At 53.7% G+C, this 23,558-nt stretch overlaps 1 protein-coding gene across 5 annotated transcripts; it reads right to left on the bottom strand.

The window, feature by feature from the left end:
• Positions 1-7,137: 7,137 nt before the first annotated feature.
• Positions 7,138-22,292, bottom strand: AQP7 (aquaporin 7). Of its 5 annotated transcripts, none has more exons than XM_037797530.1 (8): positions 22,190-22,292; positions 21,063-21,134; positions 16,834-16,939; positions 9,679-9,805; positions 9,159-9,296; positions 8,842-8,960; positions 8,399-8,616; positions 7,138-8,156 (listed from the first exon to the last, which is right to left on the bottom strand). In XM_037797530.1, exons 2-8 carry the CDS (start codon positions 21,086-21,088, stop codon positions 7,874-7,876), a joined length of 1,017 nt encoding a protein of 338 aa, XP_037653458.1. In that variant the 5' UTR covers positions 21,089-21,134; positions 22,190-22,292; the 3' UTR covers positions 7,138-7,873. The 5 variants fall into 5 exon arrangements, with proteins under 5 accessions (XP_037653458.1, XP_037653455.1, XP_037653456.1 ...); XM_037797527.1 differs by having other exon boundaries at positions 16,834-16,951; XM_037797528.1 differs by lacking the exon at positions 22,190-22,292 and having other exon boundaries at positions 21,063-21,248.
• Between the last annotated feature and the right edge of the window lie 1,266 nt (positions 22,293-23,558).

A 23,558-nucleotide genomic window follows, 5' to 3' on the forward strand; every position in this document is an offset into this window, starting at 1 on the left:
TCTGAGCCCAGGACCCCCTACCCCAGGAGGAGGCTGAGACCACAGGAAAAGGTGAGCTTTCTTCCTCTGCTTTCCCCAAACAGAATTCACTCAGGAGTCCTTCCCATGGCCTAGGCTGCCCTCAGCCCAGGCTCCATGAAGTCTCCCTTCATAAGGCACAGCCTCCTGGAATTCTGGGAGACCTGGATTCGCTGCCTCCACTCAGCCCTGGGCAGGATGCTTGCAGTCAGGGCATCCGTTTGCCTGTCCCTCAGGTGGGGTTATGGCTCCAGCCTGTGTGCCACTTGGGGCCATCCTGAGGCACCACAAGTGGGTCCAGAGGGTTTCCCAGTGGCCCCTGGCTTCTCAGCACAATCAAGCCTCTGGGTCCCGTCCCAGGACTGAGTCTCTCATGGAGGTGGCTCCTGCTGGAAAAGACAGCAGTGGTGAGGCTGCTCTTGGTCATCCCTCCCCCATGCACCCCTGCCTCCCTCCTCCCCCACTGCCCCGAGCCTGACACATGGCTGAGGGGGTCAGAAGTGCTCACCAACCCACATTTCTCCAGGAATCCTTTCTGATCGTAGGTAACAGCCTACTGCACACTTAATGTGCTCAGGACGCTATGCTTGTCTTTGACTCCTCAAATACTCAAAGAAAGTGTTCTTCTTATCCCCATATTACTGATGGGAAAACGGAAGCTTGGAGAAGTTATGTCATTTGCCCGAGATCACTGAAAACTGGGAATCTGAAATTCCTGTTAGATCTGACTCCAAGACCTGTGTCCTCCCCACTACACCAGCAGAGCAGGGCCAGCTCCTAGGGCTCATCCTGGAGTCCTCGGGGCACAGTGGCCCAGCGAGTCAGGACAGGTGGGAGAGAAGCTTATACTCTGTGCCCCAACATAGAGAATATCAGCAGCCTCTGAGGAAGACGGGACTTTTTCCTACAGTAGCCATTAGGGGGGTGGTATAGATGTCCAAATCAGGAGACTTGCACGTCTGTGGAAGGAGCACTCTTCCATAGCCCCAGAAAAGCTCTTTTATTTAAAACTTTTAAAAAGTAGAGGTTATAACCAATATCTTAAATGTATCACCTTTTCATTTTCTTAAATACTCTGTTCTCCTTGCACACACCATATGCACAGGGAGAAAAAACATAAGCAAGACTGAAATGTGATCTGCAGAAAGAGAAGATCCCGGTAAACTCCCCTCTTCACCATCCTCATGGATAATTTCCGCTCTGAGTCTGAGGTCCTGTGGGACATTCAAGGATGTAGGTCCATAGATTACTGGACATAGGAGTCTGGTCTTTCACACATTCATTCAGCATATGTTCATTAAGCACCTACTTTGTGCCAAACTTAGTTGTGCTCATTAGGAAATCGGCAGTAAAGAAAATAGACACAGTCCCTGCCCATTTGGAGCTTATGTTCTATTTGTGGGAGGCCAGACAAAAAATACTTATACACAAATAAGTCAGCTGGTAGAAATTGCTTTAGGAAAAAGAAAAAAGCAAGGCTGGGGCAATGGAGAGGGGAGGTATTTTATACACAGTGGTCAGTGCCTAAATTGACATTGATCAAAGACTTGAAGGAGGTAAGAAAGTTAGCCATGAGGATATGTGAAGGAAGAACACTCCAGGAAAAGGAAACACTATTGCTAAGGCTCTATGGTGGGAACATGTCTCGGACATTAAAGAAACAGCAAGGCCTGGGGGCTGTAAGGGAGTGAGTGAGGGAGAGTCACAGGAAATGGGATGAGAAAGATTTCGGGCAAGGAGTAAATGATAAGACATGACTCATTTTAAAGGATCACTCGGGATGCTGGATTGAGACTCCACTGTGGGGTGGAGTGGGGGCATGGGGAGGGCAGGGAGAACGTCAGGAGACCACTGCTATAGTCCAGGAGACAATAGTGGCTCAAACCAGGGTGATGAGGGCATGAGAAGTAGTTGGGTTCTGGATAAATTTTGCAGATAAAAACATCTATAGGATTTGCCAACAGCTAGGGTGTGGGGTGTGAGAGAGTCAGGGATGACTTCAAAGATTTTGGCCTGAGCCACTGGAAGATTGGGTTTGCCGTTACTAAGATAGGAAAGAGTGGGGAGGAGCAGGTTTGGGAAACAAAACCTAGTCTGGTAGGCAGATGTACATAGGAGTCAGGATTGGGTTGGAGATAGTAATTTGAGTTGCTGTTGGCATATAATGGACTGAGCCCTGGTCACCCCATCATCTAGAGCCAAGTAGCAGAAGAAAGGATAGAAGTTAGAGATTTCAGGGCTGACGCCTGTAGGGAATTCCTGAGGGCTGAGAATCTCTGGGGTTTTCTTCTAGGCTGCCTAGTTGAGTGTGAGCCTCTCACTTGCCTGACCCATCTGAACCTCCCCAGGGACGGGACTGGCCCCAGGGCACATGGTCAGTTAAGGCTCCAGAATGTTCAGGCTCCTGGGGCCTGGGGAGGTCATGGGCCCTTGGCTACCTCTAACCCTTTTTCCATCCCTTAGAACATGAGTGCTCCCCAGGGCCACCTTGTCCACCTGCAAGCATTTGATTGCCACTGCTGAGCTTAAATATCTCAATCCTCAGCCAGGTATGAGCCTTAGGACCCGTCTTTTCCCTAACATCCCCCAAGCACCTCCAACACCAAACCCATCACCCCCTTTCCCCAACAAAACTGTTTCCTGGGTGACCTCCTCAACTCCCACAACCAACCCAAGGTCCATTACTCCTGCCTTCTATATCTCTCTTTTCCGGGCATCTGCTCCTCTCTGTTCCTCCTTCACTGCTCTCCTGCCCAGTCCGTCTCCTTCCAGTCCACACAGAGGCTGCAGGGCTCTTTCTTAAGCACAAATCCGGCTCAGCCATTACTTGGCTTCTGAATTTCCCAGAGACGCAAGGCCCAGCTGTCCAACCTGGTCCCTGAGCCCCCATCCTCACTCCCACACCCAGACACTCCCTACCTTGCCACCTCCCCTGCAGCCACATTGAGCAACTTGTAAGTCACACCTCTGTGACTTTGCTCCTGTTGTTCCATCTGCCTGGAACAGTCCCACCCACCTCTGTAGAGAGCTGGGGTAGGTGCTGGCCCCAAAGATCAGGGGCAGGAGGGGAATGCTTCTAATGTGGTTCTGAAGGGCCTCCCAGATGAGGCAGCCCCCTCCCAGGCCAGGGACCACTGCTGGGCCAAGCAGTCAGGTGAGCCCAGGAGAGCACCTTCAGCATGACCCCTCCCCCTCACTGGGCCTCCCTCTGGAGGTTGTCTTTCTCCTCTAACCTCGGCTCAGTGGCCAGAATAGGGGTGGAAGGGTGGGGGGTGAGCAGGAGGGCATTCTTATACATTCTTGTGTATTAAAACAGGCTTTTCCAGGGCCCGTTGCCAACCCCATCTGAGGAATCCTCCTTATCGGCCAACAAGGGTTTGGTTGGGTTTTTGGAGGGTTTGTTTGGGTTTGGTTGGGTCTCTGGAGGGTTTGGTTGGGTCTCTGGAGGACTCAAAGGCTCAGCCCAAGATTTGTGGCCTCAGATCTGTGTGCTTGTGTGTACCTGGATCTGAGCTGTGTGCCTCTTCTCAGCATGTGACCCAGCCTCAGCCTTCAGCCCCCACTCACCCAGGCCTTCCCACTGGGCCAGAGCATCCTCTCCGAGAAGCCCGTACATTCTGCTCCCTCTGCAGCACCTCCACCTCAGATACTGAGCAGAGGCAGGGGAGACATGAGCACCTGCAAACTCCACTTGGTCTTGCTCCATCTCAGGAAAGCTAATGGCAAAAATTAAACCCGAAGCACCTTATCACCTCTGAGCCTCATTATCCCCATTTTACAGAGGAGGAAACTGAAGCCCAGAGGAGCCAAATAACCTGCCCAGCGCTCTGTGGGGGGCACTTGAGTGTTTATTATTTTAACTGTACCTAAATGTTATGCACACACTCATGTTTATAGAATATATCTCACAATTTAAAAACCAAATAAAAACTAGCTGAGGGCGCATCCTTGGGGCTGGGTCAATGCACGGACTTGGGAGGCACATCAGCAAGGACTGGAATCTACAAGCCCATACTGAGTCTTAATTTGCTCATATGTAAAGCCTCAATTTGCTCATATGTAAAATGGGGTGATAATGTGAGGATGACAGGAAAGGATGTGTAGTAATAACAGCAAATGCTTACACACTTATGCACCCCACGTCCAGGCATAACTTATTTCATCCTCACAGCAGCCCTTTGAGGTGGCTATCATCATCCCTTCTTACTTAAGATTACACAGCTAGTGAGTGGCAGAGCAGGTATTTGGATTCAGGAGAGCTGGCTTCGTTGTCTCTTAAGTGCCACAGTATGAGCCCTTCCTCACACGGAAGGCTGGGTGAAGGCCCGTTCCCACTCCAAGATCATTGCAGGGGGCTCCAGAGCCCAGGTCAGGAGCTGCACGGCTCTGAATGGCCACAGCTGCCTCACACTGGCCAAGGAGGGCCTGAGTTGGCCTCACCTTCCCTTGCTGTGCGGCCCCATCTGAGGGTGGAGACAATGGGACCAGACAGACTGGAGTGCAGCCAGTGGCTGCCTGTCCCTTGGAGGCCCTGTGAGTGAGGGGGGAGAGTAGGTCAGACAGAGAGTAAGGAGCTTTCCCCAAACCAGAACCACCAGGCTATGGATCAAACCTTTATATGCAAGGCCTGGAGGGACCTGGCCTGGGGCTGGTGTTCATTCCTGCCCCTTTCCCATCTTGACTGCAGCCTCTACTGTGGCAGGGGCAGGTTATGACATGAGGTTGTGAAGTGCCAGAAGACATCAGAGTTGGGGGCTCTTTTTTGTCGAGATGGGAAACCGAGGCCCAGAGGAGGGCGGGGTCCTGACCGGGTCACACAGGCAGTCTGTGCTGGGCCTGGGAAGAGGTCCGGCCCCCGTATCTCACGTCCCAGCCTGGCTCCTGGAGCCACACAGATGTGCCTGCCGGGTCCAGCGAGAGAGTGGGGGATGGTGTGGCTGTGGAGGGACTGGGTGGGAAAGTGAGAGAGCAGAGCCAAGAACAGGGACTCAGAAGGCGCCACGGCGCCCGCGCCACAGCGCCCGCCCCACCCCAACTTGGCTGACTCCTTCCTTCCTTCCTGCAGTGGGGCTTGCCGCCTCTCCTCTAGAAAATACCCTCACCTCTTCTCCAAGCCTTGACCTCACCTTTCCCCTCAGCTTGGCCTCAGTCCACTCCCCTCCCCCTTACTTCTGTGACCCCATCTTCCACTTTCCCCTGCAGCATTATGGCCCCTCCACGCTCCCACCTCAGGGCCGTTGCATTGGCTGTTCCCTCAGCATGGCCGCTCCTCCCCTAGGTGTCCAGGAGGTTCAGCCCTTCACCTTCGGGTCTTTACTCCCACACACTTCCTACCCCCATTTCCTTTTTTCCCCCTGAGTTTGACAGAATGTCAGCTCCATGAGAGCAAGGACTTTTGTCTTCATGCCTGTATCCTTGGCACTAGAATGGGGTCTTGCATGCCACAGGCTCTCAACCAACACATGCTGAGAGAAAGAAAGGGCTAGCTCTGTGACAGGGTCAGGGCTCTGCTGAGCGTGGCAGGGCAATCGGAACCGCTCAGGTGGTTGTGGACAACAGGCCTAGCATAGAGCCATGGCAGAGCCGGGGCAGCCAGGCAGGGGCTCAGGACAGATCCATGGCTGCCCTGCCTCCAGGGCCACCTCGAGGGACAGGAGCACACCAGAGGGCAGAAGAGGGCGGGAACCAGAACCCTGGTGCCCATTCAGGCCTCGCCCTCCCGGGAATGAGGCTTGGGGTCATGCTGCCCAGGAACACCAGGGATGAGAAAGCCCACCCTCATGGACCCAGACCAGAGGCTGAGAGAGGAGAAGGGGCCCCCCCAGGCTCACAGGAAGGCCTCCACACAGCTGTGGGTCCTGCCCTGGTCACCCCCAGCTCTGTTCCCTGGGCTCGGGCCCTCCCCCATGGGACATCAGACAAACTCAGGCCTTTCCGCTTCCTCCATGTCCACTGACCAACCCCATTCTCATGCTGTAGCTATTCATGTCCTTAAATATATTATACAAATGTTTCATATATATATATATTGTAAAACACAATCCGATGAAAAAAACAAAACAAAACATAAACTCACCCCAACCCAAGAGCTAGATAATTATTAACAGCTTGCCCCTATCTCCGTGCTCTTCACCATCCCACCCCCCTCTCCTTGTCTTCCTGGAGGAACTGTTCCTTCTCCACCACCCCCACAACCCCGAACACTTCTATCAAATACATAGTTACATACTACATTTTTGCTTGTTTTTCAGCTGGAAGGCATACTGTATGCAGCCTCTGGAACTTGCTTGTCATGCTTCCAAAATTTGTCTGTGTTTCTGTGGGTTGTCACTGTGCATTATTTTCCACCGTTGTTTGGTGCTTTGCTGCTCCTCCTGGGTTATCGCCTCTCCCCACATTCCCTGAGGGTCCCAGTCTCTTTTAACATCCTGCACGAGCAGCTCACAAGGGTTTCTAAAATCTCGTCTCACCACTCCCCTACCTCCAGAAGGAAGCCCAGCCAGCCCGCCAACACCTCTCCTGCTGCTTCTTGACCGTGCCACCCCCACCCCTGTCCCCTCAAACCCTAAAGTGCTGCTCCCAGGCCCAGAAAGAACTGCACACACACACACACACTCTGCTTTGTCTCCTTCTCTGGGAAGCCACCCCTGGCTTTGGCCTTTAGTCTGGGCTTGAGCCCCCCCTTAGAGCCTGACAACCTCCATACATCACACTCTCCACTGCTTAGCTCCTTCCTCATAATAACCTATTTCCCAATAAGGCTCTGCTCCTCAAGGGCAGAGACACGTTAATCCACTGCTGGATGCCCAGTGCCCAGACAGGGCCTGGCACACATAGGCACTCAATAATTGTTGAAAGGATAAAAGCACGTGCGGTGACAGGAACCCTGGCTGCTGCTGCCTTCTGAATCCCTAAAGCAGGCTGGTTCCTGAATGGCCCCAGGGTCGGTGGACCTTGGCCACCCCACCCCCAGCCAGCCCTATGCCTGCTCCGCCTGAGCCCCATGAGGCGTTTTCCTGTCCCTGCAACTTTGGGAAGGATTTTTCTCCCTGCATCTGCTCTCTTTCCAACTTGGCAGTTCCTTAATGTGAGAGAGTTTGACACCAGGAAGAAGGAAGAGGCGTTCCATCCCCTACCTACTTTCAATGTACTTCATACATCCTCTAGGTGGGGGTGGAGGTGGGGGTAACTTCGACCCCAAGGGAATGAAAATTGATTCTTGGGGGAGGATGAGAAAATCTTACTCTATGTATAAAGCACAGATACACATACAGCACATAAATGGACATAGAGTACATTGGTGCTATCAAAATTGCATGTGATTAAGGAAAAAATGAAAGCCTCCTTAGGGAAACAGTAATGAAAAGAAGCTTGAGAAACTCTCGTCTACACTCTCGGGCCTTGCCTTGTCCAACCAGAGGACTGGCTGGATGGGAGAGGGGAAGGACCAGGGGCGTGCCTCGCATCCTATCCCAGGGCAACTCAAGGTGTCCCCACAGTTGGCGCCCCACCAGCTTTCTCTGGTCCTTTTCCCCAAACTCCCTGCTCTGTTCCCTGTGCCTCTGGAAACGCCACCAGCAGGTGCTGGCACCCTTCAATCTCCCCCTGAGCCCACTGAAGCCGCAGGTCGGCTCTTCTCCATTCTGTTCCCAAGGGGTCCCCAGCTCCCATAGTCCGAACTCATTGGCGGCCCCTCAGTCCTACGTTCCTGCCTTGGACCACGACTTGACCAGACCCTGGAGTCCCTGGAAGAATCCAGGAGGGAGCTCCACCACAGGAGGCACGAAGCTGGGGTGCCGCTGTGGATAAGGCTTTCTTTATTGGGGTGGGGGAGGGCTTACAAATAATCTTCTACTTAGAGGTGCTCTAGGGGGAGCGCTGGGTCATTTAAGGGTGGGGCAGACAGGGCAGGGGCTCTCTCGGCAGAGGAGACGGGGCTGAGGGGAGAGGCCACAGGCAAGTCGGGGCTGCTCTTGGGCAACGCAGACGTCCTCTGCTCTTCAAATATCAAGGAGCCCTCCAACGAATCGAGCTCCCGGGGGATGTTGAAGCCAATGAGCAGCAGATAGAGGGCGCCGCCAAAGAAGGCACCCAGGAATGGCGCCACCACGGGTACCCACCACCAGCTGTCCCCAGCACTGAGGGAGAGAGGCGGCAGCCTGCTGGGGGATACCCTCCGAGGACTCACCCCCCAGCCCAATTCCAGGGGCGCCCCCGAGCCTGGGGCAGGGATGACGGCAGAAGCAGGCTCCCCATCAGGGTGGGACTGGGGAGCAGCCGGGGCCCACTCCCGCCTCCACAGGCTGCCGGGGAGCCCGCGGGCCCGCCCCCGGCCCTCCGCCCCTCCGCCCGCGGGGAGCGCGCCGCCGACGCGCGGTACCTGAAGACCTGCTGGCCCCAGCCGGCCAGGAAGGTGAAGAAGCGGGGAGGCAGGTCCCGGGACGGGTTGATGGCATAGCCTGTGTTCATGCCTAGAGACACCCCAATGACGGTAACGAGGACGCCGATCACAAGGGCCTGGGCCCCTTCCGGCGGCGGGTTGTTTTGCTTGTCAGTGATGGCGAAGAGGCACATCTGGAGCAACCCCGTCAACACTGCCTGGGGAGCAGACACCGCGGCAATGCCCCCCAGCCCCGCGCCCGGGGATCCTGACGGCCAAGCCGCAGGGCCTCGGCAACGCCCCCAGTCCAGGCCCACTGGCAGAGACCCGTCTTGGTCCGTTCCCACCCCAAGTCCTCGTCCTCGCCAGCCTGGGGGGCTGCCTGCTGGTCCTTCCTGAGGGGTAGAGGGCCTGGGGAGGGGGGCCCACCCTGGACCACTGACCTCATCAAAGAAGCCCTGCCACAGCGACAAGTGTTTGGGAAGGTAGGTGGCAAAAATGCCAGCAGTGGCCGTGGGGCCGGTCACTGTCAGCTCTCCACCCGAGAAGTGCATCAGGGACTCTGTGGGGATACGAATTGAGCTGTGAACCTGCCCCCAGCCAAGCTCCCCCGGGGTCCCAGAAATAAGGCTGAAGGTCCAGGGTCGAGAAGCACCTCCTCCAAGGTGGTTTTTCCTCCCAGACACTGGGGTTCCATCTGCCAGTGTGTCAGGGAAGGAGGCTGAAGCCAGGAGCAGACAGCCCCGGGGGCGACACTCACCATAGAACATGCAGTAGGTGGTGGCCGCGGCCAGGAAGGAGCCCAGGAACTGACCCAGCACATACACAGGAAATTTCCTCCAGGACATGCGGCCCAGCACACAGTTGGTGAAGGTCACAGCCGCGTTCATGTGGGCTCCTGGGTGGCGGGTTGCAAATGTGTTGTGGAAGTGAGAGCAGAAATGAATCAGCAGCCACAATAGTAAAGAACAACTAGCATTGATGGAGCGACACCCACTCGCTCACCCTCACACCAGCCCCACCAGGCGGCTACCACCATCTCCATTTTGCCAGTAAGGAAAGTGAGGGACAGAGAAGTTAAACAGCTTGTCTAAGACAACCCATCTAGTAAAAATGGTGGGTCAAAGGGACTCGGGGAAGGATTTGGGGCAGGGACGGCCAGAGGCAGGGGCTCAGGGGAGTTGTCCTCCCTCCAGGTGGCTGCGAGGGCGAGGCCCTGGCTGAGTCAGAGAAGGGTCTGACTGGAGACGGGCAGGAAAGAGCCCGCAGGGGACACTCACCAGAGACGCCCCCTGCCACGTGCACTCCCATGGTGACTCCGAAGCCAAACCCCAGGTTGACACCAAGGTAGCTCCCGAATTTATTCCCTCCTAGAACCATGTGGGCCACGGAGCCGAGACCAAACACCTGCGAGGGAGGGCCTCTGAGGGGGCTGCCTGCCAGAAGCCCCGACCTCAGAGCAGGGCTCGGGGCTCAGAGCTCAGGGCTGGCTCCTCACCCCCACGTCCTGGACCTCCCCAGCATCACCCCTGAAGACCCTCTGTCACGCCCCCTTCGTCCTCTCTCACTGCCTCTCAGACCTGATCTAGTGAGAACTGGGTGGGAGCTGGGAAAGGAGCAGGGTGGGGCAGCCTCGTCAGAGGCTCCTATAGACATACATTGGGCATCTCAACCCAAAGCCCATTTGGGGCTACCCTGAAGGAGGTTCCTCCAAGGGGTCTCCAAACCTCAAGCCTAGACTTGCTGAGATCCCCCTCTGTCACACATGCACAACAGCCCAGAAGCTGTGGGGTTCTCACTCTCATTCAGGTCCATTTCCATTGCTCTTAGGCATCATTCCAGAACTTCTTGCTCTCTCCCATCTGTAATTTCCCAAACTCCTCAGATGATGCTCTGCCCTTCACATTCTGCCTGTATCTACATCCACCTTCTCCTTCAGCTCTGGTTTCTGTGCCCCATGCCCTCTCTCCCACCACAAAAGCTGCCCTCTTGCCTGCATCTTTCACCCTCTGCCCTAACTGGTTCCCACAGATTCGGGTCTCTTCCTTCCTAAAAGTAAACCTTTGCACCTCAGCCCCGCCTCACTCTCTTGGGAAACCCCCTCCCCGTGACAGTCAGGCTCCAGGAAAGAACCCACTGTCTGCTACTTTACCACCCCCTTACACTCCCTCCTCAGTCTGGCTTCTGCCTCCACGTGTCACAGACACCAGAGCTCTCTTCAAAGCCTCCAGCAGCATCTTAATTTTCAAAGTTCCCTTCAGGCGTTGTCTTACTTGACTTCGTTGACCTCCATGCTTTTGACCACTCTGCAGGAAAGGCCTTTCTTCTTGGCCTCCATGACCTCTCCTGGTTTTCTTCTTACCTTTCTAGCCTTTTCCTCTATTGAGCTCCTTCTCCAATTTCTTCTTCCTTCATCTGCCTCATGAATATGGATGATCCCAGGATTTCCTCTTTGGCCCCTTTCACATCTCACCTCAATCACTCATCCTGGGTTTTCTTACCAGCGCTGTGGCTTCAGATATGCCTGATGCACTAAAATTCTCAAAATCTCCATTTTAAGTGGGAGCCAAGACTGTATTTTTAAACACCCACTGGAAGTCTCCTGGAGGTTCCACAGGCATCTCGTATTCTGTGTTGAAAGCTTATCATGTCTCAGGAAGCTGCTGCTCGCCCTGTGCTCCTCATCCCAGTCGACGAGGATGGAAACCTGGATGTCATCTATGCCAGCTGCCTCTCTCTCCCTCTTCCCCCACACCTAGTCAGCAATCCTTAGTCTTCCCCACCCTTACCCATCTTCCTCCTTGCAGCCAGGGTCAACTTTCTCATCCAAAACTCTGATCATGCCTGCCCCTTGCTCAAATATTCTTTGGGCCCCCTCCATTTCTAGGATTAAGTCCGAAGTCAGTAGATTGCCATCTAAGACCTTTCACAATTTGGTCCCTTCTGGTCTCTCAGTCTCATATGTGCCCCAGTGTTCATTATGTCCCAGCAATGGGTTCAGTTGTACCTCTGAAAAGACATATTCAAGTCCTAACCTTCGGTCCAGTGATGTGATCCTATTTGGAAATAAGGTCTTCGGAAATGTGATTAGTTAAAATGAGGCCAAACTGGATTAGGCTGGACCCTAATCTAATATGACTGGTGTCCGTATAAGAAGAGTGAAATTTGCACACAGTACAGACATACATGAGGGGAGAATGCCACGTGACAAAGGAGGCAGAGATTGAAGTGTGGAGGAAGCTGGGAGAGGCCAGGAAGGATTCTCCCCAGCAGGTTTCAGAAGGAACATGGTCCTGTCAACACAGATTTTGAACTTCCGGCCTTCAGAACCAAGAGACAATACATTTCTATTGTTTTGAGCCACCATGTTTTTATGGCAGCTCTAGGAAACTAGTCAACTACTGAATAATAATAACCAATTATTGAGCACTCACGATGTGCCAGGAACTGTTATGTAAGTTTACCTGTCATCTCATTTAACCCTTACACCAACCATATGAGTTAAGTACTATTATTCTCCTGTTTCAACAGATGGGCAACCCGGGGCTCAGAGAAGTTGAGTGGTTTATCCAAGGTAATGCAACCTGTACATGGTGAGCTAGGATTTGAATCCAGGCAGTCACCCATGTCAGATTGCCTTGAACTAAACAACCACACTGCCCCATGCCCTGCTTTCTCCTGCCTCTGTGTTTTTGCATATCCTGTTCCCTCTGCCTAGAACACCTGGTCCTAGATGCTAGAAAATTGAAACTTCACTGTAAGGACAAGTTCAGATGCTACCTTCTTTGAAAAGCCCATGTGTTTTGGACATGGTTTGAGGGACTTTCCAAAGCAGATGCCCAAGCTATTGGAAGTCAGGGTCTAGACCTGTCACCAATAGGATGTCTACTAGCCACATGTCCAAATTGAGATCTGCTGTCAGCATAAAATACACACCAGATTTTGAAGACAGTAGGAAAATGAAATGTGAAATATCTTATTAATAATTTTTACGTGTTGAAATTAGAATATTTTGGATCTATGGGTTAAATAACATATTACTAAAATTAATTTCACCTGTTTCCTTTCACCTTTTTAATGTGGCTACTAGAAAATTTTAAATTACAGATGTGGCTCATATTTCCATTGGACAGCTCTGGTAGGTTTATGAAAGAGAAAAACTGGGGAATTGTGGACATGAGCCACCGTCAAAGGCACACATCAGCACCAGAAACCTCAGCTGGAGCAGATGTTAAATTGGAGAAGAACAAAAAGAGAATGTTCCACGGACACCAAGGAGAAGCAGTTTCCCAAGGAGGTTATGGCTCACACTGTCACGTGCCACCTTGGGGTGAAGCCATTAAGGCCTGGCAATCCAGCAGTGATCAATGACCATTGTGAGCATTGTATCAGCAGGGCGGGGGGGGCAGAAGCCAGGTCCCAGAGATTGAGAGGCAGTGAGGAAGAGTTGAGGACAGCAGAGAGTGGACCAGTGTAGATGCCTCTTTGAGAACTTGCCTGAGAAGGGAGGGAGGGGAGGGAGATAAAGGAAGTGGCTAATGGAGGAAAGGGGGGAGGTTTCTCTTTGTGTTGTGTTCAGTGGGAGAGACTTAAGTATGTTTATAGGATGAGAACGGGAGAGGCTGAAGATAAACCAGAAAGAAAATGTTGTTGACAGAGCAACCTGTCTGAGAAGGCAGGAGGGGTGGGGTGTGGCTCAGAAGGGAAGGGCTCCTCCATGGAGGAGGAGGGCCACCCACCCCAGCCGAGGGGGAGACGTGTGGACGCACAGGCAGAACGGGTCTGGTGGTGAGAGGGACAGGAGGGTTAGGAGTAGAGCACAGGAAGCCTGCCTGATGATTCTCTGCTAAGTAGGAGATCAAACCATTTGCTGTTGAAAAGATGGGCAGAAGTGCACAGGGGCTTTAGGAAAGCCTGAGGGGATGTGGAGGCAGATGAGCAGGGTCTACAGGGTCCCTCAGGAGCCCCAGGATAGGCAGGCCAGACTAGGGTGCAGGCTGAGGATGCTGGAGGAGACAATGCTCTGCAGGCTAAGGTGGGGTTGGGGGTAGGGGGTGAAGCCAGGACAGGGGGCTCCAGGAAGTGGGATCTGGAGAAATAATGGAGTGTCTTAAATCTGATGCTCCCCCACCCTTCCAAGAAGGAGCTCAAAACTATTTGTGAAAATGAATGAATGAACCCTACGTGATCCCTTGTGTCAGGGTTGCCTGGAGGCAACCATCCAGCATACGTGTTTTGTTTGGATAATGTGATTTGAAGACCAGAATTTTCAGGTTCTCTTGAAACATCAGAAACTCAGGCCATGCTGGCCCACATTCCACCCTCCAGGGCCAACAGCCAGCTGGAGTAGTGAGGCAGTAACACAGGTCATTACCCTGCAGTTAGCCCCAGTCCCACCACTCGGGGTTGACTCACACCCGGCTCCCCTAGCATGTGAGTTTGCAACCCCTGCCCGGTGGCTCACGTCTACAGCTGGTGTTTCAGGGCCCTGATGGCTCCAGCCCCTACCCTGTGTGGTCAGTGTATGTGGTCCAGCTCATCAAAGTCCCTCCCAGGCCAGGCCCAAAGACAACAGCTCTGGAGAAGTCGGCACGGAGTGGAACAACACTGCACTTCCCTCATCCCGGCTGCAATAAATGGGGCCCAAGGTCACACCAGCTTTTCTGGCAAAACATTCAGTCCGGTGACTCACTGAGCTTCCTGTCAACTGAGCCTCCACATCTTGGCCCAGGTCTGGCGGCTAAAAATAACAACAATGTAATGTCCTATATGGGCTTAAACTTCACAAAGTTCTCTTACAAGCTCATAAAATCCTCACAGCAAATCTGTGTAACAAGTGTTTTTGTTTCCACCCTACAGACAGGGAAACTGAGGCTCAGGGGCAGGTTTAGAGTAACCCAAAGCTGGAAAGTGAGGGTCTTACCCCAGCTGGGAGAGAGTTAACAAGCCAAAGTGTTAGAAATCCAGCCATGTCTAAACAAAGGGACACAGCATAGAGGTTAAGGATTAAGACTGTGATATTAGACTAGACTGGATTTAAATCTTGAGTTAAAATGCAAGTAACCTAGTCTCTTACAGCCTCAATTTTCCCATTGTGAGGATTTGTAGAGATGCCATACGTAAGGTGCTTAGCATCATAGTGCCTGGTATGCAGTAGGTGCTCAATAATAATCTATAAAGGAAGAGGAATAGAAACATGTGCAGGTATCCGTGCAAGTGGGCAGCACCCACTTTCCCTAGGAGCTCTCTGAGGAAGCACCCTCCTGCATCTGCTGTTCCGAGGTTTAACAGCCCCCATGAGGCTGGAATGTCTTTTCGTAAATGAATTACCTTGCCCTGGATTAAAGGAGGGATGGATAGAAGACAACTGCTGTCCTCATAGCTCAGGAGCCAGAGCAGAAGGGCGGGGTCCAGGGAGGGGAAAGCAGCTGAAAGCACTTGTCATAAAGGCAAGGGGCCAAACACGTGTTTGCTGGGTGCTGGGCACTTGACCCTCACACAAGCCTGCCAACTTGCTATTAGTGTCCGCCTTTACCAAGGGGGAGGCTAAAATTCTGAACAGTTGAGATACTTGTAGAAAATGACATAGCTAGAGGTGGGATCTGAGCCCAGCTCCAGGAAGCTCCAAAGCCAGTGATGGACTGATTCTACACGCTCAATAATGAAGAAGTCATGCTCTGAGCCAGACAGGGACCCGCCCAAGGCCAACTGGTGACTCAGTGGCAGGGTCAGGATGAGAACCCAGGTGTGTCCAGGGTCCCACCCCCTGCTCTCTGTGGGCCCCACTGTCTCCTGCATTGTGACTTGGTGCACACACACTCACTACACAATCACAGTCACACTCATGCTCATACACACTTAAGCATGCACCATGCTCATACACACACAGACCATACACTCATTCACACACATGCACTAACTCTTATACACACATGCTCAGTCTCATGCACACCTGCACATTACCACCATACTCACACTTGTGCTCATTCATGCACACATGCAAACGCAGGACCACATTCATGCATGCACACGCTCATACACGCATATTCCTGCACACACAACCACACACGTACTCACACACATGCATTCACACTCATACACAACTGCACTCAACACCCACACACACTCACACACATAGCCACACTTATACCCCCCACACTCACACTCCTGCACATGCACACTTGCTGACACACACACACTGACTCTCTGACCCCTGCTTTCTCTATCACTCTCCTGGCTGCCTTTGCTTCTCTTCCCAGAGGCTGCCCCTTCCCTTCTTAGACGTCTTCTTACATAAGAAGCAGCAAGTATGGCTACAGCTCCTCGAAGGGCAGAGCTCGAGGGGGGAAGTAGCAGGGCTGAAGCAAGAAGAGAAAGAGGGAGATTTCAAGAACTGTCTCATCCTGCTTACGGTCTGGTTTCTCTCCCCATTATCCACTGGAATAGCCCCTGCCAAGGTAACCAGTGACCTCCATGTTGCCGAGCCCCACAGACCCTTGTCACTGCTCCTCTGGCTCAGTTCCTCTGCAGCTTGCCCAGCCGCCGACTGCTTCTGGGATACCTTCTCTTCTGGTTCTCTTCCCACCTCTCGTCACGCCTCCTCAGGCTCCTTTTCACTCCTCAGGGCTAGGTCCTCCACCTCTTGCTTTTCTCTTGCTGTACACTCTCTCTGGACAAGTTTTATAACCACCATCCATATCCTGATGAACCTCAACTCTTTACTTCCAGCCCAAGCTTCTCTCTGGAGCTCCAGATCCCTATATTCTACCATCTCCTGAATTTCTCCACCAGCACCTCCCCTGACCAGACATCTCTTGCCGTGGGCTGGACCTCGTCCAGAGAATGGCCCCATCAGCACTTACCCCACGCCTGTTGCTTGCAATGTCTCCTTGGCTCCATCTTCTACAGCACCAACACCTGCTTTCTTCTGCATCCCCTAGACCAGTCACCACCACCTCTCTATTCCAGACCGTTGAAACAGCCTCCTAACTTGTTCCCCTTCCTGCAGCCTTGCCCTTCCTGTTGATGCTCCACTCTGCACCCAGAATTATCTCCTAAATTCCAAATCTGACCATATCACTCCCCTGCTTGGTAACCTTCAATGACTCCCTGTTGCCTCGGGATTGCTGCTTAAAGCCTGGCATTCAAGGTTCTCTTCAATCTCTGTGCCCTCGGTTTCCCTCCTCCCTACTTCCAGCTTTACCCCACCCCACCCACAGCCCATGGTTCGTTCTGTCCCCACATATCATGAGCACTTTCTCTCCCAAGAAGACTTGATGAGAAAGGCCCCTCTCCTTACTTCCCTATGGGGAATGGACCATGGGACTCATGGGGTCGGTTGGGGGGGGGGGGTGTCTCGGACTGCCTTTCCTGAGCCCCACTAGCCTGGGGGTCCTGGCCTCAGAGCCCATGCCCCGTGCTCCCCACTCACTCACCATCATGACAAATGTGCTCACGAACTCTGCCAAGAACACTCGCACCAGCTCCCTCATCAGCACCGCATGTATCCTCGCTATCGTATTCGACCAAAGCGTCGTGGAGCTGTGGGTAGACCTGATGGTGAAGTGCGAGCCCATGGCAGAAATGAGGCTCAAGTCCACCTGCTGCCCATCAGCCCTTCAACTCATGGCTGAGTTAATAGGTAACCCAGGGGCCTTTCCACAGACACCTCCTTTTGCCCAGGGCACCTAGGAAGGCTGGGAACAGAGATACCGGTGAGCCACAGGGACACAGAGAAAGACTTGGGGTAGATGGCCAAGCCATGCCCCTTCTTCCTTCTGGTCAGGACCATGCCAGTGGGAATACACCAGTGAGGTCACTTTGCAGAGGGCGCAGCTGGGGAGCCGGTAAGTATGAACTGTGGTGCCAAGGAGACTCGGGCAGAAGCAGTTTGGGAGAGAGCAGGCAGGAAAGTGGGGTTTGGTTGTCTGCCTGTCTGCCTGCCTATCTGCATGATCCAGACCTTGGGGGTCACACAGGCAGGGCAGCAGGCAGGGCCTGACATCAGTGAGGCTCTCTGCCAACTGTCCAGGGCATGGCAGCTCTGCTCCTGGTAGGTGGGGGCTCTGCAAACAATGCTGAGGCCTGAGACATGCACCAGGTTCTGCTGAAGATGGAGGTCTCTGCAAAGTACACCAGGCTCTGCAGCCAGTGGCCAGCAGCACGGTCAATGTAAGCAGATATTTGTGAATGAATGAATGAATGGATGGGTGGGTGAGAGAGGGACAGAAGGAGGGCCTGGGTCTGTCTTACTACCTGGTCTATCCCCAGCACCTAGCACAGTGCCAGGCACATGGTAGGTATGCAATAAATGCTTGTTGAATGAAAGAAAAAGCCTGGAGAATTCATCTGTCTTATGCTCCACTGGATCCCTAGAGTTTTCTACAGTGCCTGGCACATGGTAGATGCTTGATAAGAATTTCGTTACTAAATGCACAGTTGGATGGAGAGATGAGCAGATGAAAAGGCGATTTATGGGCTCCATTGTTTATGTGGGACGGATATGTGGCTGGAGTTTGAGAAAGGAGAGGGGGTCTACAGGCTAAAGACACCTCCAAGGTGTGGCCTCAGTGCTTGTTCAGACTGGTGACCCTTCCCCATCCCCAGTGCCTGGAAGCTGACACCAGCCCCTCAGCCACCTTACCCAGCCTCCCCCCAGGCTTCCTCAAGTCCCCTGGCCTCGTATCAGCAAAGAGTAAAGTGGAGGGGGTGAAAGATGTCAACCAGGAATGGAATAAAACACCCTCCACTATCCAGCTGAAACCCTATGTTCATATTTTGCCCAACCCAGCCCTTGCTCTGTTCCTTACCCAGGGCTGCATACATGGAGGGGGTTTAGAGTTGCCTGGACAATCCCCAGACCCCCGTCCGACTCCAACTCCCTGGCAGCATCACAGAGGGGTTCCCTTTCCCCACTGTCTGGCCTCCTCGTGCCTGAAGAAGAGACTGTGAGCAGCCCGACACAGAGACCCTAGAACAAGCCTGGGGAGGTGCACAGATCAGGGGAGAGGTGGAAAGAGCAGGAAACCAAGGACACTGAGAGAACTCTGGGACCCTGGCTCTTTCCTGTTCACTATAACAACAGGCAGGACAATAGTAAGCAACAAATAACCACCAACCAGTCAATGAAGCAAAGATTGATTGAATGCTGGCTGCATGTCAAGCAGGCATGATCCTGCTTTCAGGAAGAAAGGCAACTAATGAAGCAATTACTATAAAGCGTGATGAATGTAGCCACAGGTGAGGTGTGGGCACTCTGGGATTGCCTGGAAGTAGCAAATAGCCTTGGGGGTGGGGAAGATGAGGAGGTTCTCCCAGCGGAAGAGAAGTGTAGGCCAACAACAGAAGGCTGGCCAGGTGAAGGGAGGCTGGGGAAAACTTATAGGAATGGCAGGTGCAAGGACCTGCAGTTCAGGATGTGTTGTGTGGATGAATTCTGCAAGGATGCACTGGCCAGAGGGAGGAGTGAGGGTGGCATGACATGGGCAGAGAGGGGTGCAAGGCCAGACAGCAGAGGCCTCAGGGTCCACCCTAGTGAGTCTGAACATGGCCCAGAAGGCCGTGGGGCTAGCTGGGGTAATTAGGACAAAGCATGGCCTCCCTTCTTAGGAGCAGGATTGGAAGGGGCAGGTGTGGAGGTGTGGTGAGCAATCAGGAAGCTGAAATCAATCAAATCAATCACAGGCAGGCCAAAAGGCGATGGTGGTGGGGCCAAGAAGGCAGCATTGTCAATGGCTAGAAGGGGATAGTCGGGAAAACAGACACATGGGGCAGTTGATTAGTGGAGAATGGAGAGGGAGGAGTCCTGACTAGATCAGCAGAATGACCAAAATGGGCCACAGTAGAGAAGGTGCAAGTTTGGGCAAGATGATGAGGAGTTCCTTTCTTGGTACATTGAGCTGGAGGAGCCTGCTGGACACCTAGGTGGAGATGACCAGGAAGGGGGCAACTGGTCATGGGGTTTCATTTAGAGATACACATTTGGAGGTCACCAAATCATAGATGGTCATTTGAGCCATGGGCATAGATAAGATGGCTCAAGGAGAAGGTGTAGAATGAGAAGAGATGAGAGCATCCAAGAAAATTAGCCTATAAACCAAGAAATTAATAGCCAGCCAGATAATTACCTAAGTAACCTGCTTATCAAGGGATTAGAAAAATAACAGCTCACCAACCTATCCATCAAGTAACTGATCTACCAATCTAGTAACTTAATTAACCAACTAACTGATTCATCTATTAATCAACCGATATAATCATCTAATCAACCAATCACTCATAAACTGACTAACATTAAGCAACAAACTAATTTGCTAACCAACATTTTTTCATTCAACAAACATTTATTGAGCTTTACTTATGAGCCAGGGACCAGGAACACGAAGTAACAACCTGGCTTCCATCCTTGGGTTGCTAATGGGAGGGGTAGGCAATGGCCACACTCCCAGAGGAATAAAGCCAGGGCTGCAGGGACTCAGGAGAGGGACGGGAGGTGAGGCCTGAAAAGAGTTTTGAAGAATGAGCTAGAAAAAGTGGCCGTGGTGATGAACAGTCCAGGTAAGGGGTGGCGAAGGCCTAAGGTGGCTGTGGGGCAGGCGGTAGGAGGGTGGTAGAGAGGACAGAGGGAAATGAGCACATCCTAGTTGCTTTAGGAGGCTGATGACCAGATGTGAGGCATGGGAGAGGGGGATGTGTCAAAGGGGAGGCCTGAGCAGCTAAGGGGAAGGGGCTCCTGACTGTGGGAGGGGAGGAGGCTGTTTCCAGTGGGGTGTGAGTTGCCCGTGGGGCACCAGTGGGTCTTTGGAAACAAGGTCCAAAGCCCAGGAGAGAGACCTATACGGGAGACAGTGCTGTCATCCACACAGAGAGGGAGCCATTTGTTCACTCAGTCCAAGAGTGGACAGACACAAATATCCCTACTTGCATGGAACTGACACACAGCAATGAAAATCAATAAGCAAGTGCATGTCGTGGTGTGTCAGAAGGTGGTAAGTACTACAGGGAAAAGTAGAAGAAGGAAAGAGGAATTGGGAGGGCAGGGTGGGGTGGGGGTGAAGGTTTCAATATGGCAGTCAGGGAAGGCCCCACTGAGAAGGTGGTGTTTGAGCAAAGACATGAAGGAGGTGAGGGAGATTCCTGCGGATAACTGCAGGAATAGTGTCTCAGGCAGAGGGACCAGCCCACACAGAGTTTACGTGAAGAAAGCAAAGGTGAGTGTGGCTGGGGCGAGGAGATTGAGGGGCTGGATGAAGTCAGAGAGGTAATGGGGGCTGGGTTGGCAGGGCCTTGGCCATTGCTAGGACTTTGGCTTTTGTTTCACCTCAAAGAGAGTTGGGCCTGAGCTCGCCCCTGGAGAGGGCGAGTGGAGATGAGTTCAGGTCAGTTGCGCACCACCAATATAGGAGCAGCTGGAACCCAATGACCAACCCTTCAACCAGGCATCCTGAGCGTCCCCTCACCCCAGAGGTGAGCTTGGCTGTGCTGGAGGGGAATGAGAACCAGGTAGCAGAGGGTCTGCCTGTGGGGCCCCCCTGGGCTGGGAGGAGGACGGGGAGAAGGGAGGTGCTGCCCTGGGGGAGAGGCTGAGGGCGGGGCAGGGGGCCATGGTGTACTAGGAATGGGTGGGTGACCCAGGAGAGGACTGGGGGAGCCATGGGGCACTTACCGCCTGGGCCTCTGCAAGTTAGCCATGTTTTGTCTTTTAGACTTTAGATGCTGTAGAGTTGAAGAGAGATCACTAGGGCATGGGGGAAACAGAACTCAGATCCACATTCTCATCAGACCCCCCAGCAGCCCAGGGGTGAAGCTACAGGGACAGCTCCTGCCAGTGCACCCCCTCAACCAGGCCAGGCGGACAGGGAGGGAGGGGGAGGGATGGGTGCACCTTGGCCAATGGGGAGAGGCCCTGGAGCCCCACCCCCTACCCAGGCTGGCCTCAGGACCACTGACCCTGCCCTTCAGGAGTCCTCCTGCCCTTTCCAGGTCTGCAACCCAGCTTTGGACGGCGGAGATGCCAACAACCTCCTCTCCATGGCTCCACCCCCACATATTTGGGTCTGGCTGCCCCAAGCCCCAAGCTGCTGAATTAAACTGCAACTCTCTAGGGGCTCCTCCTTGAGCATACATGGACGCATATAAGTGTGCATGCCCACATAGAAGCACACATACACATACGCACATGCACACACACGAGGTCCTAAAAACTCATTTAGTCCAGCCTCCCACCCTTCCTGAAAATTCCCCCTTGTACGCCCATTTTCCTCTCAAACTGACTGTATAAAGGCGGCTCATCTCCCTTGAGTTTCCTCATCCTGTATGTCTTCCTTGTTCTCCATCCCAGTTCTCTCTGGCTGCAGCACAAATTCGCATCCCTAACCCTGATCGCAGAGACCCTCCATCTCCAGCCCCAGCCCCTCAGGCGGGGTCTCCAGTGGGAGAAACTTCCCCGGCAAGCCGGCAGTCCCCCCACCTCTCTGACCTGCATCCTTTCTGCTTCGGTCCAGCGTGGCTGGTCTTCAGCCCTCTCCTGATCACATCCCCGTGCTCTGCTGGCAGCCCAGCCCAACATCCTCCCAATTTCAGCAACACCTCTGGTCCTCCCAGGAGCCCATTTACAGGCGAGGAAACTGAAGCCCAGGGAGTGTGTGCCTACATCACACAGCAACTCAGGACGAAACAGAACAGAAATCCCAGCCTCCAACTAGCAGCCAGGGCCCCTTCCCCAGATAACCCACCGTCACCTCCTCCCTGTATGGTCCCCGGGAAGGGAGACAAGCTTGGAGCCCCACTCACTCTGTTGAAGGGCCTTGTTTCTCAAGGGGGTTCTCAGTTAAAGCAGGTCTTTATCTTGTTCCTTCATGACTATCCCGGGTTAAGGCCACAGCCCCAGTTGGGGCTCCGCTGTCCCTGTGTCCCCAGCCTAAAGCCTGCCTCTCGGTCCTCTCTGGGGCAGCCCGAGCACTGCTCCTGCTCCTCCAGCTGAGAGGTCAGTGGGGCAGGGGTTTGGCTGGTGCCACTTGAGCCAATTCCAGATGCACTGCCTGAAATAGCCGGTGCCGTGGAGACCAAGTTCTGAGAGAGCCCTTGTGAGGTCATAGGTGGGGCTGTGAGGGGTGCTCAGGGCCTCCAGGCCCCAGAGGAAGCCAGGTGCCCGGCCTGTCTCTGAGACTGGAGCCTGAGGAAGACCCCCCACTAAGGCCCCGAGCCTGGGCGAGGCTCCAGAAGCTCCTGAAACTCCAGCTGTGGGGAGAGCCGCCCAGAATGGAGGCCAGAGGTGGGAGGGGCTGGAGATCTACAGCCAGTCAAAGGGTGAGACAGGAGACCCTGAATCAGTCCTGAGGGAGGCCCCAAGCTGAGGGAAGAGAAACCTGGTCCTCAGGGAACCCCAAGCTAAAGGGGGAAAGGGAGACCCACCCCTTGTCTCTAGGAAGCCCCAGTCTGAGCAAGGAAGGGGAGACACAGACCTTGTCCCCAGAAGTCCCCTGTCTGAGGGGGAGGGGGAGGCATAGGCCATATTTTCAAGGAAACCCCAGATTGAGAGGGGAGGTGGGAATCCAGGCCTGGTCCTCTGGGAGCCCCATCTGAAGGGGGTGGAGTCCTAGGCCCCATTCTCAGGAAGAGCCTCCCTTGGAAAGGCAAGCTGGGCCACCGTGGAGGAGCCAAAGCTGGACCAGAGAGTGGGGCTCAGGCCTGGTGCTGTGGGATCCCAGCGACTGCTGCGGGGTCAGGAGGCAGCCTGGGGACCAGCTACAGTCCAAGAGGCCCACCTGGGCTGCAAGGGATGGGGCAGGTTGGGATTTGAGGAGGTGACCACTTGCTGAGACAGGAGGATGTTGCTGCTGGTTTGCAGACCATAAGGAGACTGGCCAGCTGGGTGGTGGACGTGGTCGCTTGGTCCCCTCGCTTCCGAATCCAGGCAAACCCTCCTTGGGGGAAGGGGGTTTACGGTTTGGTTGTCAAAAGCACGGTTCTGGGAATGAAACTGTCCTCTAGGGGGTGCCAAAGACCAGTCCAGGTCTGGACTGTGCGTGTCCCCACCCTCACCCCTATGTCCCCACCGCAAGTCGCCCAGCAGTTCACTCCGCCGGGAGAGTCAGAGGGATAGGCTGCAGCCCACGGGCTTCCCAATCAGAAGGCCTCAAGAACTTCCCCTGCAGCCCCA

The sequence above is a fragment of the Choloepus didactylus genome, chromosome 10 (assembly GCF_015220235.1).
Source record: "Choloepus didactylus isolate mChoDid1 chromosome 10, mChoDid1.pri, whole genome shotgun sequence".
NCBI lineage: Eukaryota > Metazoa > Chordata > Mammalia > Pilosa > Megalonychidae > Choloepus > Choloepus didactylus.